Source organism: Astatotilapia calliptera, chromosome 3, assembly GCF_900246225.1.
Source record: "Astatotilapia calliptera chromosome 3, fAstCal1.2, whole genome shotgun sequence".
NCBI classification, from domain to species: domain Eukaryota; kingdom Metazoa; phylum Chordata; class Actinopteri; order Cichliformes; family Cichlidae; genus Astatotilapia; species Astatotilapia calliptera.
Window position 1 is genome coordinate 32,749,683 of NC_039304.1, and position 20,167 is coordinate 32,769,849.

Sequence of the window (20,167 nt, forward strand, 5' to 3'; positions counted from 1 at the left end):
GGTGTTGTGGCCATACTTGCCAACCTTGAGACCTCAGAATTAGGGAGACATTCAAAAGGGCTGTTTTGGGGTGATAAATACATTTTACAGTGTTTCTTTATCAGATAAAATACGTTAAATGTCACCGTTATTATTGGCCGGCCCGGAAACAGCGGGGGTGTCCAAATTCAGAGGCTGCTTCCACCTGAGGACCCGGCCATCGCGGCTTAAAGAAAGCTGGGCAGTACGTCACAGGCTCCCTCGGTGGAGTGAAACTGCCGTCTGCTCCTTGCTATCTAAAATATAACAGGGCGCTGGCGTAAACTCTCGACCGTCTCACACATTGTTTAATTAGTTTTCTGTTTAATGTTTATTCAGCTGTGTGAAAACCCCGGAGAAACCCTCCCGAGGGATTAATAAAGTTTAATTTAATTTAATCTAATCTAATAACTTTAATCTCAGCCAAACCGATTTAGGGGAGACCAGGGATAGTTGTAACGTGGGTCAGTTGTAACACTTCCAATTTCTCCAATCAGGGCTAAGTTTCAAATGATGTGACTCATCCTGTGCATGCCCAATTCAGTTCTGCTATCACATGTGAAAAATCAGCACATTTTGTCAAACACAGACAATTTAACACGAAAAAAAGTAATTTGTATGCCAAAAAGTAAGTTTTTCTACTTTATTTCAATTTCTAATAGCATTATCTGCTTTGCAGTTAAACTCATCAAACTTAAATTGTGTTATTTGTATGTCTATGGGGATATATTCTGTGTAAGTCTTTACTGCTTATGTTTTAGCCGTTGGCTGTAATGTTAGCTAGTTCATGGCTATAGGAGTCTGGGTCAGTTGTAACAGCAACAGTCTGGGTTAGTTGTAACAATAATGCAGATGTTACAACTTACCACACTATTACTTTAACTTATATTAAACAAGTTGGGGCAACGACATCAGCAGAGAGAGGTTCACTGGTCACTTTTGTATATGTGGTTAATGCCATTGGCAACACAATTCCTCCACTGTTTGTGTTCCCACACATACATTATGCAGACCACTGTGTCAGAGATGGACCAGTAGGAAGTACTGGTAGTGGAAATAAATCAGGATGGGTGCAAGAAACAGATTTCCTCATCTTTCTGAAGCACTCTGCAAACCACACCAAGGTATGATAAAAAGTAATGGAATTGCGATGCTGGTGAACAACTACATTTTTTCAGCTTCATTGTTATGTTCAAAATTGGTGCAAGAGTTTTATGATCTTCTTATGGCCTCTGACAGTGGACTCATCTCTGTGCTTGTCCTGCTAGACCTTAGTGCAGCATTCGATACTGTTGACCATAATATCCTATTAGAGCGATTAGAACATGCTGTAGGTATTACAGGTACTGCACTGCAGTGGTTTGTATCATATCTATCTAATAGACTCCAATTTGTGCATGTAAATGGAGAGTCCTCTTCACACACTGAGGTTAATTATGGAGTTCCACAGGGTTCAGTGCTAGGACCAATTCTCTTTACATTATACATGCTTCCCTTAGGCAGCATCATTAGAAGACATAGCATACATTTTCACTGCTATGCCGATGACACCCAGCTCTATCTGTCCATGAAGCCAGATAACACACACCAATTAGTTAAACTGCAGGAATGTCTTAAAGACATAAAGACCTGGATGGCCGCTAACTTTCTGCTTCTTAATTCAGATAAAACTGAGGTTATTGTACTCGGCCCTGAAAATCTTAGAAATATGGTATCTAACCAGATTCTTACTCTGGATGGCATTACCTTGGCCTCCAGTAACACTGTGAGGAACCTTGGAGTCATTTTTGACCAGGACATGTCCTTCAAAGCACATATTAAACAAATATGTAAGACTGCTTTCTTCCATTTGCGCAACATCTCTAAAATTAGAAATATCCTGTCTCAGAATGACGCTGAAAAACTAGTTCATGCATTTATTACTTCCAGGCTGGACTACTGTAATTCAATATTATCAGGATGTCCAAAAAGCTCACTGAAAAGCCTTCAGCTAATCCAAAATGCTGCAGCAAGAGTACTGACAGGGACTAGAAAGAGAGAGCATATTTCTCCTGTTTTGGCTTCCCTTCATTGGCTTCCTGTTAAATCCAGAATTGAATTCAAAATCCTGCTCCTCACGTACAAGGTCTTAAATAATCAGGCCCCATCTTATCTTAATGACCTTGTAGTACCATATCACCGTATTAGAGCACTTCGCTCTCGCTCTGCAGGCCTACTTGTTGTTCCTAGAGTATTTAAAAGTAGAATGGGAGGCAGAGCCTTCAGTTTTCAGGCCCCTCTTCTGTGGAACCAGCTTCCAGTTTGGATTCGGGAGACAGACACTATCTCTACTTTCAAGATTAGGCTTAAAACTTTCCTTTTTGCTAAAGCATATAGTTAGGGCTGGACCAGGTGATCCTGAATCCTCCCTTAGTTATGCTGCAATAGACGTAGGCTGCCGGGGGATTCCCATGATGCATTGAGTTTTTCCTTTCCAGTCACCTTTCTCACTCACTATGTATTAATAGACCTCTCTGCATTGAATCATATCTGTTATTAACCTCTGTCTCTCTTCCACAGCATGTCTTTTATCCTGTCTTCCTTCTCTCACCCCAACCGGTCGCAGCAGATGGCCGCCCCTCCCTGAGCCTGGTTCTGCCGGAGGTTTCTTCCTGTTAAAAGGGAGTTTTTCCTTCCCACTGTCGCCAAAGTGCTTGCTCATAGGGGGTCATATGATTGTTGGGTTTTTCTCTGTATCTATGAAGCGCCTTGAGGCGACTTTTGTTGTGATTTGGTGCTATATAAATAAAATTGAATTGAATTGAATTGAATTTTAGGTTATAATGCCCACTGAGCCAATGAGGCCAAACTCAAGGAAGACCAACCAAAATTAATGAAATATTCAGTTGCAGAAAATTCCATAATTTGTCTTTTTTGGGGGGGTTGGAATATGTTCAAAAGCTAGATGTCTGCATTCTGTCACACACACACATAGCTACATAAATGGATGTAAGTGCATTCATGTATTGAATAAACAAAGATTACATGTTAATATTTTGTTAGTACCCTTATTTCATTGTGTTACATTTTACCCCAGGATATGTTACAACTAACCCAGACTATGGGGTTAGTTGTAACATTTCACTCTTTGTGTTTAAGACTATACCATGCAATGGGTAATTGTGCTGCAGAGAAAATAGCTGCACTATTTAATAGCAGAGACATGTAAATACAGTGGGGCAAAAAAGTATTTAGTCAGCCACCGATTGTGCAAGTTCCCCCACCTAAAATGATGACAGAGGTCAGTAATTTGCACCAGAGGTACACTTCAACTGTGAGAGACAGAATGTGAAAAAAAAATCCATGAATCCACATGGTAGGATTTGTAAAGAATTTATTCGTAAATCAGGGTGGAAAATAAGTATTTGGTCAATAACAAAAATACAACTCAATACTTTGTAACATAACCTTTGTTGGCAATAACAGAGGTCAAACGTTTACTATAGGTCTTTACCAGGTTTGCACACACATTAGCTGGTATTTTGGCCCATTCCTCCATGCAGATCTTCTCGAGAGCAGTGATGTTTTGGGGCTGTCGCCGAGCAACACGGACTTTCAACTCCCACCACAGATTTTCTATGGGGTTGAGGTCTGGAGACTGGCTAGGCCACTCCAGGACTTTCAAATGCTTCTTACGGAGCCACTCCTTTGTTGCCCGGGCGGTGTGTTTTGGATCATTGTCATGTTGGAAGACCCAGCCTCGTTTCATCTTCAAAGTTCTCACTGATGGAAGGAGGTTTTGGCTCAAAATCTCACGATACATGGCCCCATTCATTCTGTCCTTAACACGGATCAGTCGTCCTGTCCCCTTGGCAGAAAAACAGCCCCATAGCATGATGTTTCCACCCCCATGCTTCACAGTAGGTATGGTGTTCTTGGGATGCAACTCAGTATTCTTCTTCCTCCAAACACGACGAGTTGAGTTTATACCAAAAAGTTCTACTTTGGTTTCATCTGACCACATGACATTCTCCCAATCCTCTGCTGTATCATCCATGTGCTCTCTGGCAAACTTCAGACGGGCCTGGACATGCACTGGCTTCAGCAGCGGAACACGTCTGGCACTGCGGGATTTGATTCCCTGCCGTTGTAATGTGTTACTGATGGTGACCTTTGTTACTTTGGTCCCAGCTCTCTGCAGGTCATTCACCAGGTCCCCCCGTGTGGTTCTGGGATCTTTGCTCACCATTCTCATGATCATTTTGACCCCACGGGATGAGATCTTGCGTGGAGCCCCAGATCGAGGGAGATTATCAGTGGTCTTGTATGTCTTCCATTTTCTGATGATTGCTCCCACAGTTGATTTTTTCACACCAAGCTGCTTGCCTATTGTAGATTCACTCTTCCCAGTCTGGTGCAGGTCTACAATACTTTTCCTGGTGTCCTTCAAAAGCTCTTTGGTCTTGGCCATGGGGGAGTTTGGAGTCTGACTGTTTGAGGCTGTGGACAGGTGTCTTTTATACAGATGATGAGTTCAAACAGGTGCCATTCATACAGGTAACGAGTGGGGGACAGAAAAGCTTCTTACAGAAGACGTTACAAGTCTGTGAGAGCCAGAGATTTTCCATGTTTGAGGTGACCAAATACTTATTTTCCACCCTAATTTACGAATAAATTCTTTACAAATCCTACCATGTGAATTCATGGATTTTTTTTCACATTCTGTCTCTCACAGTTGAAGTGTACCTCTGGTGCAAATTACTGACCTCTGTCATCATTTTAAGTGGGGGAACTTGCACAATCGGTGGCTGACTAATTGTACTATTCTTAGTTAGCGTATTGTCTGTCTTGTCTTAATGTTGGTTTAAAATGGAGCACTGTAACAAAAAATAATTTCCCCCAGGGATCAATAAAGTATTCTGATTCTGATTCTGATTCTAAATACTTTTTTGCCCCACTGAATGTGTAAAAAGGAAAATGTATGAGCTGTGAAAACTGTTTCTGATATAATGAAGACTAGACTGATATATTAAATATTCCTTTATTGGGTGAAAAAATCAGATAATGTCATAACTGCTTTGAGTCATACAGAATAGATATCTGAGCCTTAAACAGGCTGGCTTCTGCTAAATGGGTCAAACTGGGCAGAAAGTATACAAACACATAACATCCTTATAAAATATGATGTAACACTATAGATCAACTTACCTCAGAATATATAAAGCATATTGTTACGTTCTGTGAGGCTGTGGGAGTGTGTGGGTGGGGTGTTTGCCCACTCTCCCCGCCTCCTCCTCTCTTGCCACTCCTACCCCCTCTGTCTCTCTCACTCTCCTCTCTCCCCCAGGACACAGCTGCTTCTGATTAGCCTCGTTTGCCACCTGACTCCAGTCAGCAATCACCTCTGAGGCTATTTAAACTGGGGATGAGCTGTGAGCAGGGTGGGTTTTCCCTCTGCGGCGCTACACGGTTTTGTGCTAGGTTTTGGACAGACAGACAGACAGACAGACAGACAGACAGACAGACAGACAGACAGACAGACAGACAGACAGACAGACAGACAGACAGACAGACAGACAGACAGACAGACAGACAGACAGACAGACAGACAGACAGACAGCCAGCCAGCCAGCCAGCCAGCCTCTTTCCGACTAGTGAGTAGATGGGCTTGTGGGCCCTCAGAGTGTCTCCCCGTGGTGAGGAGTAGGGTAGGAAGTGTGGGAAGTGCCTCCCTTTTCTTTTGTTTAGTAGTCTTCTTGCCTTTTGTTGCTGCGAGTGTTTCCTTTGTTTCTTTGGCATTGTTGGTAAAACAGCGTTGCCGGCTCTTTAAGTTAATGTCGTTTGTAATACACCTGTACCATTCGTAATAAAGCTATATTAATACAGAACAACTCTGTCTGTTTTCCTTTTCATTCTGATTCCGGACTCATTTGTTACTGGTCCCCTCACCCACATGCCTAGACCCCTTCGGGGGGAACGTAACACATATAAACAATTACAGCAATATGATGCAACAAATACAGCAGTGCTACTAATACAAAATACTCAAAGCTTCATAGAACTGAAACAAACATTTATTTTTAGGTCCATTCTGCTGCTGATACATACTTTAGGTTTATTAATATTAAAACTTTCATACTGTGTAACTTGAAGGCCCTGAGTACTTTTCTCCCACACTGACAAATGATAAAATTATTTGAACATTACCTAATAAGACTGATTCAGGACAGACAATTAGTTATTTTAAACTTTTCTAGCAGTCCTTCACAAACAGGGAACAGTCTGTCTATTCTCTCCATCTGTCAGCTGCTGCTGGCTCTTCCTCCTCCTCTTCCTCACACACTGCTGAGTTTGCCCTGGTGGATCATCAGGGGTGCAAAGCCTCACAGATGATGTGCAGCAGAGGTGGAGCCAGACATTTGAAACACCCGGGGCTTAGCCCAAAGGTAGTATGCATGTGGGATTTTTTTTTTTTTGGGGGGGGGGCGGTAGAAATGACTGAAAGATTAATAGGCTCTGTTTTGAGTTTTGTTCAAAAAAGAATGACTTCATATAGGGAAAATATATATATCACATATGCAGGACACCTTAAGCTAGTTTTTTAATTAAGCAGCAAGGCAGAACAAAATCAGGGCTGTATCAAGACACGAGGACTAAACCCCAATTCAACCAGACCCAGAACTGATCCGGAATTAAAACAGGACTCCAACAGTTCAAAATCAGGACTACTTGGGACTTAACCAAGACAGAACCAGAATCAGAACTAGATGATAGTAGCACTAAAAATCATCATAGACCTGCACTACACTTATTTTTTAATTCTACCAAAGTACACTATTTAGATTGAAAAAAGTTTATATAATTATTTAGCCTTGTTGTGCAAACAAGCCTGCAGAACTTAATAAATATAGAATTTGAAAAATAGCAAACCTAAAAAGAAACACTAGGTTCGAGATACATGGAAAACCTATGATACGGTGATACTTTTGGCAAACGACGATTTGACTAACATGTGTGTCTCACCTGCTCTTGTTCCATCTCTGTTCTGTCCTCATTCTCCATCTCCCTCTCTGTTCCTCTCTCTCCCTCTTTGTCATGACAATCATCAAATATACAGTTGAAACCAGATATTTACAAACTCTTCAGATAAAAACACTTTTTTAATTGTAACATCAAATCAGACTAAATGTTTATTTTTTTAGATTGATAAAGTTTACAAATATCTTTTTATATTTAAGAGTAAAGAGATAAACTGTCTGTATTTCTTAATTGCAATTGGCACCAAATTGTATTCAAAATTGAGCCACACTTTTGGAGCTCCACAATTCTTTTCCTGGTGTTTTGGTTGACATCTCTTGATTTTCCCATGTCACAGAAACAGGCTCTGTGTTTTGCCTTATATGCATCCGCAGGTGTGCCACCAATTTACTCACATGGACTCTACTAACCTATCAGAAGCTTCTTCAGCTCAGAATGGAATCGTCTGGAGTTTCTTATTAATTAACAATAAACTTAGTGTACATGTACTCCTACATTTGATGAAAGTGATAAAAAAAACAGAAAGCGCTGTCTCTCTTTATTCTAACTAATTCTAACTATATTTCAATATTTATCTAAAACAAAAGTTTACGCTAAATTGATGTTGTACAGTAAAAATGTTTTATGTTTTCTCCCTAAAGTGTAAATATCTGGTTACAAATGTGAATATCCTGCTCTGTACTGAAACCTGAAACTGAAATTTACCTGAGTTTTTTCTTTGAAAGAACCCTCTAATGTCCATTCTTATATTTCAGTACATAACTGAAACCGATTTAGTCGGGGAGGGTAAGAACTGAAAATATGAAATAAACACACGTAAGCTAAGACTCTCTAAAAAAAATAGCATGTGTTCGGCTTTTCATTTCGCCACTTGTTGATTCACTTGAACAGCAAGTAACGTAATATTGGTCAAGTGATCAGTTTGATATCAATCTTTCGTGATGCACCATCATATTTACATTATTTGTACAGTACGAATGATTTGCTTTGGTACCTGGTAGAGCAGGGCGATATGGCCAAAAATATTTATCACGATATATATTTGAAAATTTGCGATAACGATATAACTGACGATATAATTGATGCGAGACGAAATACAACTCCACAACATTACTAGCGCAAAAAGACAACCTTCCATTTATTTTCACTTAAACAAGAAGCTGGTTTTTATGTACATTAAAGCTTTATAAAAATGTAACAGTGCAAATGCAAATTCCTTGCTGAAAGTTTAACCAAAAGGCATTTCCAGTAGAAATGGGCTGACATATCCTGAGCATAACCATGTATAATATCCACTGAAATTAAAAAGAGGTGCTTTGCAACATTAAACTGCAGTGTGCAGTACGTATTTTTCGGCCCATAAGGTGCACGGGATTATAAGGCACATTAAGCGAAACAAAGCAGTCAGATAAATCAAACTTTATTAAACTCATTCTTCTTGCTTCCTCCACTTCTGTACCATTGATTCATTAATGTTGAATTCTCTGGCAGCTGCTCTATTCCCATGTTGTTGCAGTATTTTAATGACTAACCTTGTATTGTGAATGGATTATCTCAGTTGTTCTACTGACTGCAGTTTGGTCCGTTTACAGCATCCTGCCATGCGATTGCATTTGTCTCTAACTATCAGGAACGTTAACTTTTATAAGTGGAAAAGTGTTAGTGTTCGTCCTCCAGCTTCACTGTTTATGTTATGCTAACATAGCTGTGTCGCTAGCGATCACGTAGCACATCATTATATACACCAGCTAGCCCAACTTCAGTAACCCTACAAACATCACTGCTGTTTAGTTTCCTGTCTTCATTTATGTTGGAAGTGATAGCAGAGCTGTACGTTTGAATTTTTTCAGAAATCTCTCAGTCAGAACATGCAATATCATGCTTGGGTAACTAGCGAAACTAGCGAGCTAACTTCTGCTAGCTTCCTGCTAACTTCTAACTCCGTTAAATGTAATAAATTTTGTTTTCATGGATGCCTGGAAGTTAAACTTCATAGTTACACCTGGTAAAGCAGCAATGCTGATCGTTTTATTAAAGTACCTGGTCAAACTTAAGCTCTCCTTAGTATGGCTGGCTCCTTTCTCCAACAGTGCACTCACAGGCAGCAGCTGCCCCGCCCCCTCGCTCAGTCGCTTAGTGCCTGAGCTCGGATCATACCAATATCAGGGGGGATTCACGCACAGTCGTAAATTCCCACAGTGTGCACTATGTGCTTCGAATATTGTGTGTACTTTTTGTTTTATACAGTTGTCAGCAAGGCATCTAACTATGAAAAAATTACACTCCAAAAGACCCCGGGCTTCTGACAAAACAACCCGGGCTTAAGCCCAGTAAGCCACCCCCACGCTCCGCCCCTGATGTGCAGCAGTGGCTCCCTCAGTCTGTCCTCACTCTGGACACTTGCAGTTGTCACACATGGAAATCAAATGTGTGATAAGCTGCAGGATTCAAACACAAGTGTAACTTATAAATACACGTTCATACTTTTATTCCACTATCAGAGAGAAAGAAACAGAGCGAGTGCAGGACAGACAGACATGTGATAGTCTCAGGTGTATACACTGCTACAAAACAGCACAAGAGATGGAGGATTTAGTGTTTGTGTTATTACGAGTGCTAAACAAGAAGAGTTCCCAGATGGTACAGTGGACACATGTGTGACTCCTGTGATTAAAGCATCTTTCTTTCAGCTTAACGAGTGAACCGTCAGCTCGTTCAAACACACGTTAAAGTCCGTTTGGCTCGACACCACCGAACAGAGGCAACAATATAACATACAGTAGCTAACATTAACAGTGCAGTGAATCCTGCTTGTGCCGTGATATTCAGGACTGCAAACCGAGCAGCATCACTGACTTTCAGCTTGTTGTGTTTGTGGATATGACTGACTTTAATTATCCATAAAATCATCACATTCTCTGTAAGATTAAGGTCAACTAATAATATATATATATATATATATATATATTGATATTGATATTGAAGTAGAGGCTTTAGAACCAAGTTAATGCTGAAAGTACAAACATCACTAATGTCACATAACTTTGCCGACATGTGGTCAACAGTAATTTTTTAATGTTCTTCGTTATTAAACATTCACACATAAATAAGAGACATCATATTCAGTACTTACTTTTGACAGTTCACTCTTCGGCCACTCCCTTTTGCAGCAAAATTATCCACACCCACCGCCGCGCTATGAATTGTTGGATATATGGGACCACGAAGCGTGCACCGGACCACGCTTGATATTTGGGGAAATCGACGACGCATTTGGAGTATGCATTTGAAGTACACTTCGAATTGGGACAGCCGTCGTCGCGTGGTGGTGACGTAATCGCACTTAAAATGCATACTTCTAGCGTGCAGACCCTGAATTGGGACACAGCCTACGAATCAAAACAAATACACTGTGTTGGAACGACGATTACAAGATGCTTAAAAGCAAACACCAAAAGAGAATGGACTGTATTGAGACCGATTGCGTTCAGGGGCGAAGCGGCGGTACTTGCAGAAAAAAGTGTGCATTGGAAATGTGGACCCGTATGATATACGGCCGTGGAGTAGAAACCCTGAAGACCTACCGCTATTGACGTAGCCTGACATATTTTCGTACCTTGTCTGTGGAGTCAGCACATACAAGTCGTCATTCAAACAAAGGTAAGTCAGCTCGAGTACTGCGTGTGAAATGCATTTGATTTCCCTGAAAACATTCACATTAGTGCAGCATAAATTCATTCATGAGGGGGATATTACAGCGAGAACATGTGGAGGCTGTTAGGTGGATAACATAGTGAGTTCAGTGCATTGATGTGACATTGTCCTGAAGGATTTAGTTATTATGGTTAAAGAAATTGCAATGATTTTGTCACGGCTCGGGGCAGCAGCCGTGTGAAGAGTGGAAGGAGGACTCAAATGCAGTACTTACTCAGACGTGAGGGTGATTTATTAACGATACCAAACATAAAGTGGAGATGGCAAAACAGAACTAAGGATGAACTAAACTGGGAGAAACTACACCAAGGAGTAGCAAACCTGACATGAAGGGAGAACAGCAGGGAGAGCACGCAGAGGATTTCACAGAGTATGAACAGAGACGACGCGACGAGGAACAGAGGCAAACACACACTATAAGTACACAGAGAGACACTGGGAAGCCACACACAGGTGGGAGACACAGCTGGACCTGATTAACCTGACGAGACAGGGGAACACTAACACCAGGGACCAATAGAGGGAGCACAAACCCAGAACCCAGTATCTAAAATCCCAAAACACAAACCATCCCAAAACAGCCCACAAATAATAATGAAAATAATAACAATAAAAAACACAAACACAAAATCACTGAGTCATGGACGCAGGACCATGACAGATTTATTCATATTTATTATAAATAATCCAAATTATACATCTTGCTTTCATATTTGTATCTTGTGTCACTAAAAATACATTTTATTTTAGTTTTATACATTGATTAATGACCTGCAGAATCTCCTTATCATATTAAGTGATTCATAATTGTCACTTTATGCTTTCTCCATCTCTAAAGTGATGACATCCTTGCATTACATACTTTAGGTTCATTTTCTGCAGGCAGGTTTCTGACAGAGAACAGGCAGATTTAGAATATAACATGCAGCGTTCTATAGATGGACACATAAAGAAATGAAAAATTACATGTATGTGCTAACTTTCTAGACACTTTGTTACATTTATGATAAAGTAGATTAAACACATTTACGTCGGCCTTGGCTCATAGTTCTTGTCTTTAAATTAACTTTGTGTGTGTTTCAGGTCCTGCACTCTCAAAGACTGAATGAACCAGCATTGCAGCCATGAGTCATTGTGAGCATCACAATGAAAGTTGAAGCCGCACACTGCACCTGTAAGGCCGGAGTCGTCACTGCTCTTCTGTTTAATGTAGAAGCAACAGTGTTGATCGTGGCACAAGGACTGTTACAGATGAACCTGTATACTGGGTTTTGCTGGGTAATGTAACCAAGATACAGTCAGTGGTTGGCTATAAGATAGACTTCTCCTCTTCAGCTGCCCAAAAAAAGGCTCTTGATCAAAACATAAACAGACCATCCGTATTGAAAGGTAAAAGGAGCCATCCTCAAAACAGAAAAATCCCACCTGCTACTGTGGAGGAGTTGTCACTGCTATAATGCCATAATGTTTTATCTAGGGGTCTAGATTTATGCCTGTAGTGCACTGCCGTGTAAATAATTTGCATTTACTGAATATATACTGACTGAGTCCCACTGTTCAAAAGTTGAATAAAGAAACAAACTAATTTTTGCCTTTTTTTTTATTATTTTTTTTTTTTTTATTAAAACCACTTTATAGAACATCACATCCGTTACAGTGTCATGTCATTTATAGTTTACAAATGACAAAATGTTTACATAAAATCATGACAGTGTTTACATGATATCACCCACTACTAACATTATTTACTGTATCTTTTGAAAAAAAAATTACCGCTATTTATACAGCACAAGACTTAAGAATATTAAACAGGAGCAGGTTTCATTTTTCCCTGGTTTTATTATCACACTGTTCACCAAACGGCAGCAAACCTTCACCATCTTATCCAGAAGGGTCACCTCTTCACCCTCACATGGAAGAAGTAATCTGATTGGCATGGTGGCATGTTTGAAGCAGGTCCCTTGTGTAGCGCTGGAACCCAGTCATGATGTTTCATCCATTTCATAGGCTGGTTTGCTGCAATAATGCCAAATAATTAGCAATTCTATAAATAGAAGGTAGTTCTGCAAAATCACTCAGTAGGATGTTTGTTCTAATTTGGTATGACCTCAGAGCGCATTGAAAATTAAACTAATAGGCTATAAAGAGTGATATGAACATATTTAGAACTTACCAGAATGAAAATGTCTGAAGCACCAACAGATATTTGGAGATGGAAGAGAACTGGATATCAGCTCGTCTCACAGCTGCTATCCAGGCTAGACGCCTTCGTTTGGTAACATCGATACACGAGCTGCCTCATGTTGCTTCCAGGTTGTGAAAGAATGAAAAGACAAACCCTTTTCAAGCTTATTCTCTTGCCGGTCGTGCGATCGAACATTGCAGCCGACCACACAGCAAGAACGAACCATGGCTTTCGTGTGTGCCTTCGCTCCTTTTTCGCTTGCGCTTTGTTTAGACCCCCAAAATGGCGGATCGGGCCAAAATCCTTTCCACGCCCACCCCGTGACATCATGCTCCAAAGCCCTATAGCGCTTTTTGAGACCCTCGAAGCGCTTTACAATTCCACTTTATAATTCCGCCAGAGGGGACGCCAGAGGGAGTGTTCGCCCAGGGCGCCAAACAGGCTAGGACCGCCACTGGTCAGTAGTTATGGGTTATGTGGGAGTGGGATGCAATAATGTTTGATAGGTGTTAGTTACAATAGCTCAATGTTTCCATCATGTCCTACCCATGTTTCTCATTTACGACACCACAGGATCTAGCGTATACAGTGGCTTGCAAAAGTATTCAGGCCCCTTGAACTTTCTCACATTACAGCCACAAACATGAATCAGTTTTATTGGAATTCCACTAGGCTGTCCACCTAAACTCACAGGCCGAACAAGGAGAGCGCTGATCAGAAATGCAGCCAAGAGGCCCATGGTGACTCTGGACGAGCTACAGACATCTACAGCTCAGGTGGGGGAAACTGTCCATAGGACGACTATTAGTCGTGCACTGCACAAAGTTGGCCTTTATGGAAGAGTGGCAAGAAGAAAGCCATTGTTAACAGAAAACCAAAAGAAGTCCCGTTTGCAGTTTGCCACAAGCCATGTGGGGGACACAGCAAATATGTGGAGGAAGGTGCTCTGGTCAGATGAGACCAAAATGGAACTTTTTGGCCAAAATGCAAAACGCTATGTGTGGCGGAAAACTAACACTGCTCATCACATCAGAACCCCGGGTTAAGCCCTCCAGGGATAATGTCCCTAGGGATTCTCCAGACGCCCTAAGCCCGTCCCAACCTCCACAAAAAAAACATGTGGACTGTATTCATTTCTGTAGTGACATCATCCAAGTTGTCCAACAAGCACACTAGAGGGGAGGTTGGAATGTTACATTTCAGACACTTTAGTAAGTCTTCCCATATCCCGTGCCAAAACTTCTGAACTGGTGGACAGAACCAAAGAGCGTGGATATAATTGTCTGGTGTATTGCCTTGACAGTGTGAGCAGTTGTCGGAAGATGTAAAGCCCATCTGGAACATCCGGTGACCTGTATAGTGCACTCTATGTAGTATTTTGTATTGTATTAATTGCAGACTGGGATTTCTAATCAATTTAAAGCTTTTTAAGCAAATCTGAGACCAGAAGTTTTGGTCTAAGCTGACTGATAAATCTGCTTCCCACTTTGCAATAGGAAGGGATATTGATTCATCTGTTTTAGAAAGTGTTCTGTATATTTTAGACAATAATTTGGGGGATTTAAGAGTAAGAAAACGTACCGCACTTGGTGGTGTTTGTAATTCAACTTGACTGAGGTTAAATTTCTTTTTTACTATGGATTTAATTTGTTGATATTCTAAAAATATTTTCTTGTTGATTTCATATTGTATAACTAATCTGTCAAATGGAATAAAGTCTGTTCCTTCTAATATATGTTCTAAGTATTTAATTCCTTTACAGCTCCAATCTGGAAAATTAATCATATTATTGTTTTGTAATATGTCAGGGTTATTCCAGAAAGGTGTACGTTTGCATGGGATTAATGAAGACTCCGTCAATTTTAGAAACTCCCACCATGCTGTCAGAGAAGAGCTGATGCTGACGCTTTTGAAGCATTCATGTCGTTGGATGTTTGAGCTGATAAATGGTAGGTCTGAAATCTCTAGATTATTGCAAAGTGCTTGTTCTACATCTAGCCAAGGTTCGTCTAAGAGGGTATGTTTTCGCCATCCTGAGATAAACTGAAGCCTGTTGGCTAAGAAGTAGTGCTGAAAGTTAGGTAGTTCTAATCCTCCTTTATCCTTGGTCTTTTGTAGTGTTTTTAAGCTTATACGTGGTGGTTTATCTTTCCAAAGGAATTTGGACATATATGAATCTAGAGATCTGAACCAATCTTGTGGCGGTTTAGTTGGGATCATTGAGAATAAATAGTTTATTTTTGGCAAGACCATCATTTTTATAACAGCAACCCTTCCCATGAGTGATATGGGTAAAGATTTCCATCTAGCCAGATCGCCTTCTACTTTCTTTAAAAGTGGGATATGGTTTAATTTAGTTAGATCTGCAAGCTTGGGAAAAATATTAATACGTAAATATTTTATATTTACTGATTGCAGGGGTGTAGAAGAAGAATTATAGAAGGAGCAATTAATTGGAAGGACTGTAGATTTTGACCATTTAAATTAAGTAATCTGTTAGTCTTGCAAAAGAGTTCATCAATTCAATCACCCCAGAGATATTGGTTTGTGAGTTTTGGAGAAAAAGTAGCATATCATTCGCATAAAAGCTGATTTTATGTTCCACGTTCTTGCATTTTATGCCCTTAATTACTGAATTCTGTCTAATTGCTGCTGCTAGTGGTTCAATAAAAATTGCAAACAGTGAAGGGGGAAGTGGGCATCCCTGCCTGGTGCCCCTCAAGAGACAGAAGCTGGAGGATGTCTGGTCATTTGTTCTAACACAAGCTGTTGGGGAATTATATAATATTTTTAACCAGTTAATGAAAGAGGGTCCAAAACCAAATTTGTGTAAAGTTGCAAATAGAAATTTCCAGTTAACTCTGTCAAATGCTTTTTCTGCATCTAAAGAAAATATTGTAGTTTCGATGTTTTTACTGTATGTTATTTTTCCCCTCACACTCTCAGCACTAGCTCTCCCCAGGGCTGTGTACTAAGCCCACTACTCTACTCCCTCTACACATATGACTGCAGTCCCGCTCACCCAGAGAACAGCATTGTCAAATTTGCTGATGACACAACAGTGATGGGGCTGATCACAGGAGGAAATGAGGTGGCTTACAGAGATGAGGTCCTGAGACTAGGAGAATGGTGTGCATCAAACAACCTGGCACTTAACATCACCAAGACCAAAGAACTCATCCTGGACTTCAGGAACAGAACTGCCCCTGCCCCCACTGCACATCAACGGAGAATGTGTAGAGCAAGTGGAGTCCTTCAAATTCCTTGGCGTCCACACTGCAGACCTCTCCTGGGCAGCTAACACCACGGCCCTAGTCAAGAAAGCCCAGAAGCGGCTACACTTCCTAAGGGTGCTCAGGAAAGTGCAACTAAACTGCTGCTGGTGACCTTCTACAGATCCACCACTGAGAGCCTGTTGACCTATGCAATGACAGTGTGGCACGCCAGGGACAGGAAGAGACTGCAGAGGGTGGTAAACGCAGCACAAAAACTCATCGACTGCCCCCTGCCCCCCCTGTCTGCCGTCTACAACTCCCGTTGTCTTAGTAGGGCCAGAAACATACCCACCCCGGTTACCATCTTTTCAACCTAATGCCCTCTGGCAGGCACTATAGATCCATAAGGGCCAGAACAAACAGACTCCAGGATAACTTCTTCCCCAAAGCCATCATACTTGCACAAAAGTAATCTGCACTGAAATATCAATTCTCTGCCTTTCTGTCTCTGTGTCAGCACTGTACTGTGTATTTACATTTATATTTATAGTAAGTGTATAGTTAAATTATTGTATAGTTTTTACAATGTGATTTAAGCATGTGTGCACTTTTATAGAGCTGCTTCCAATTTCGTTATAGCATGTATAATGACAATAAAGGCTTTCAATTCAATTAATGTATGTATATATGATACAATGTATAAATCATGGCAATCCTCCTATATTACTCTACTTTGTGCCGGAGGACCAGATTCTAGGGGTAGACCCTATTTTAATGCTGCATGTTTTAGGGTTTCAAACCCACAGAGATGCAGTGTTGAGAGAAAATGCATCTCAACTGTTGTATGTTGTCTATTGTAGGGTCTACTTTTCAATATAAAGCTCCCTGAGGTGACTGTTTTGTGATTAAGGGCTGTATAAATAAAACTGAACTGAATCAATATTCCTGACACTAAGGGTTTTCACTTAAACAGCAGTTGTCCTTCTCTCCTGGATCACCTGGAGCTTTCTTTAGGTGCTTTCCCAGCTTTGACAAATGTCCAGCTGGGATAACTACATTTACTCAGGGCCTTCTTGATATGATGTTCTTCTGCTTCACTGGCCGCTGTGTCTGTAGGCATCTGTGTTCGCTCTGTGTTGTTGCATCCTAATGACACCCAGTTTGTGCTCCAGTGGATGATGAGAGTCAAGTCAAGTCAAGGCTCGACTGGGACAAAAAATCGGGGGCGGGTGCATCCGGCCTCCTCGGCTGTAATTGGTCCAGCCCAGAGTCGATCATGACCAATTGGCCAATCCAACACCTTTCATTATATATACTCTAAAAAAAAAAAAATCCATCGGCCCATAAAAACAAAAAATTGCCAGCGGCCCACTGGGCAAATGCCCGGTATGCCCGATGGCCAGTCCAGCTATGCTGACAGTTCCAAGAGCAAACACACTTGGTCGGTGCTGAGAGTGGTCCTGCTGCTGAAGCTGGGTTCATCCTGTAATCTCTTACGAGCTTCCTCCAACGCATCATAACAGACCATGGTTTTGTCTGCCTCCATAACGACATCTATAACCTTCTCAACAAAATCCAAGATGTTTTGGATGTTGCGTTCAGAGCTGCCAACCAACGAATTGAGGATGGAAGCCAGAAATTTTGAGATGTTATAGGTGACTGAGTTAATCATACAGACAATTGGTCTTAAAGGTGCACCCTGTTTATGCATCTTTGGTTAACCATACAGACTTGGTGTAGCTTCCCCTGGGTATAGGCTGTGGGATGAGGTCCAGTGAGCAGCACTGCATTGTTCAGACAATCTATCACCCTCTTCCTGTAACCACTTCCTAGGTCTTGTTTTAGGGGTTCAACAAAATTTTCTTATAATATTCTTCCAGGTTTAGCAAAACCATGCACCTTGTCTGCCGGAAGAATGATAATATTATTGTCATTACTAAGTGATGTGAGTGCCTTCCTCTCTTGCTGATGTTGGATGCTGGGGGCTTTGCATTGCTGAGACAGGCCGAAACTTCCGTCCACAGTTGCTCTGCTTCCACGTCTGCAATATTGTTGTTTCAGCTTGCTGTTTCTGTGTATCAGGGGCTGGGTCTGCGACACAGTAGTTTGAGTTCATTTTTGATTTCTTGTATCATATTGAAAATATGTTAAGTCTTGTGTTGATATTATCAGTTAGGATTTAGCTGAGTGCCCCCTTGTGTGTCCCCTTGTGTGAGTCTGTTCTTGTCCTCTGTGTCAGTATGACTTGTATTTCTTGTCTGTGTGTTTAATGTTATTAAGCCTGTGTTGTCATGTCTACGTCTCTCCATGTTTCCTGTAAGTATTTCCTTACCTGGATGACATTATAAGACAAGATGACATTATGTTGTATAATAATGAATTTTTTTAAAATAAACTTATGATACGAGTATATGTTTACTTTAAACTGCTGTTATCTTTCTAATCCGGTTGTTCAGTGATGACGCGACGAATGCTACTTCTGGGTCTAAAGTAGTCTGCGTTTAATATGGCTTTTGTGTTGTTAACATGTTTAATGTTATGTATTTTCTTCTATTTGATCTCAAAAAGCTCCTAAAACAGTCAGTGATCACTGTTGACCTCCTCGGCTTTATTATTACTAATCATTTATTTAAGCTCAGTTTTTAAAACCTTAGGATGTAACTACAGCCCAGCCCATGCAGCAGTATATGAATGACTAACCTCGTATTGTGGATGGATTATCTCAGTTGTTCTCCTGCCTGAAGTTTGGTCCTTTTACAGCATCCTGCCATGCGATTACATTTGTTCCTGACCACCGAGAACACTCACGGTAACTTTTATCGAGTGGAAAAAAAGTTAGCTTGTTTATATTATGCTAACATAGCTGTGTCGCTAGCGTCATTATATACCAGCTAGCCAAACTTCAGTAACCCTACAAACGTCACTGCTGTTTAGTTTTCTGTCTTCATTTATGCTGGAAGTGATAGCAGAGCTGTACGTTTTAATTTGTTTCCAAAACCCCGCAGTCAAGACATGCTATATTGTATTTAGATAGAAGCTAGCGAGCTAACTTCCTGCTAACTTTAACTCTGTTAAATGTCATAAATTCCGTTTTCATGGATGCCTGGATGTTAAACTCAATTGTTACACCTGGTAGAGCAGAACGCTGATCATTTTATTAAAGATGAAAGACTTTAGACAGTTTTTCAACTCTCAGTAATGCCATAGTGATCGTTTGATATATGGACCTGCAGCGGAGTTTAGACCCAGACACGGCTAGTAACGTCAGACTGAACAACCGGATTATAACGTAGTCATATGAAAACAAAAACAAAATATTTTTACATACTGCAAATAACAAACATTGGCATATGAGAAATACTTTTTATTATAAGTCACATCACAAAGCTAAAAAAATCGCATACCCTGTCCATTTTTATCAACAAAGCAAGTCACATTTCACAAGTTCAGTTTTTTTAAAGCAAGCAAAGTTTTTTTTAACTATATCTTTTGAATTTGATAAGTTTTACAGTACATAATGGGATGACAATTATTTTACTGTACAATGTTTAGAGTAATGTAAATTGAAACGTGAGCAGAAGGATTCCTCAAAAATATAGTATTGTGACCCTGTTTTCAATGTTTTGGCCACCAGTGAGGAAACTGCATGAGTGATATTAGACACAGCAAGCTGTTTTTGTTTGAGGAATCAAATGTAGTAGAATGGACATTTCTACGTACCATGTTCACTCCTAAAACTATAGATCTCATATAAGTTAAATGTACAACTACATATGTGAACTTTGTTACTCTGCTAGGGTTGTGCCTGCATCAGTCCCAGGACTCGGACCATCTGCAGCATTTTCATTTATCATCTGTTTGTATTTGCTCTTGAAGAATCCAGCCTAGGAGTGCAAAAAAGCCCAAATGTAACAATCATGCATTAAAAATGAATGAAAATATTCAAGGTATATGAGTAAATATAATAACCAGGATATGTTCTCTAAAACCTTTATAACCGATTAACTGAAAAAGTGTA

General features: G+C 40.5%; 1 protein-coding gene across 1 annotated transcript in view; it reads right to left on the minus strand.

The window, feature by feature from the left end:
• Positions 1-19,492: 19,492 nt before the first annotated feature.
• Positions 19,493-20,167, minus strand: part of LOC113019306 (integrin alpha-M-like) — a 32,621-nt gene continuing 31,946 nt past the window's right edge. Inside the window, exon 30 of the mRNA XM_026162916.1 lies at positions 19,493-20,033. Within this exon, the coding sequence (XP_026018701.1) occupies positions 19,935-20,033 (99 nt within the window). The 3' untranslated portion in view covers positions 19,493-19,934. The remainder of the gene's footprint in view (positions 20,034-20,167) is intronic.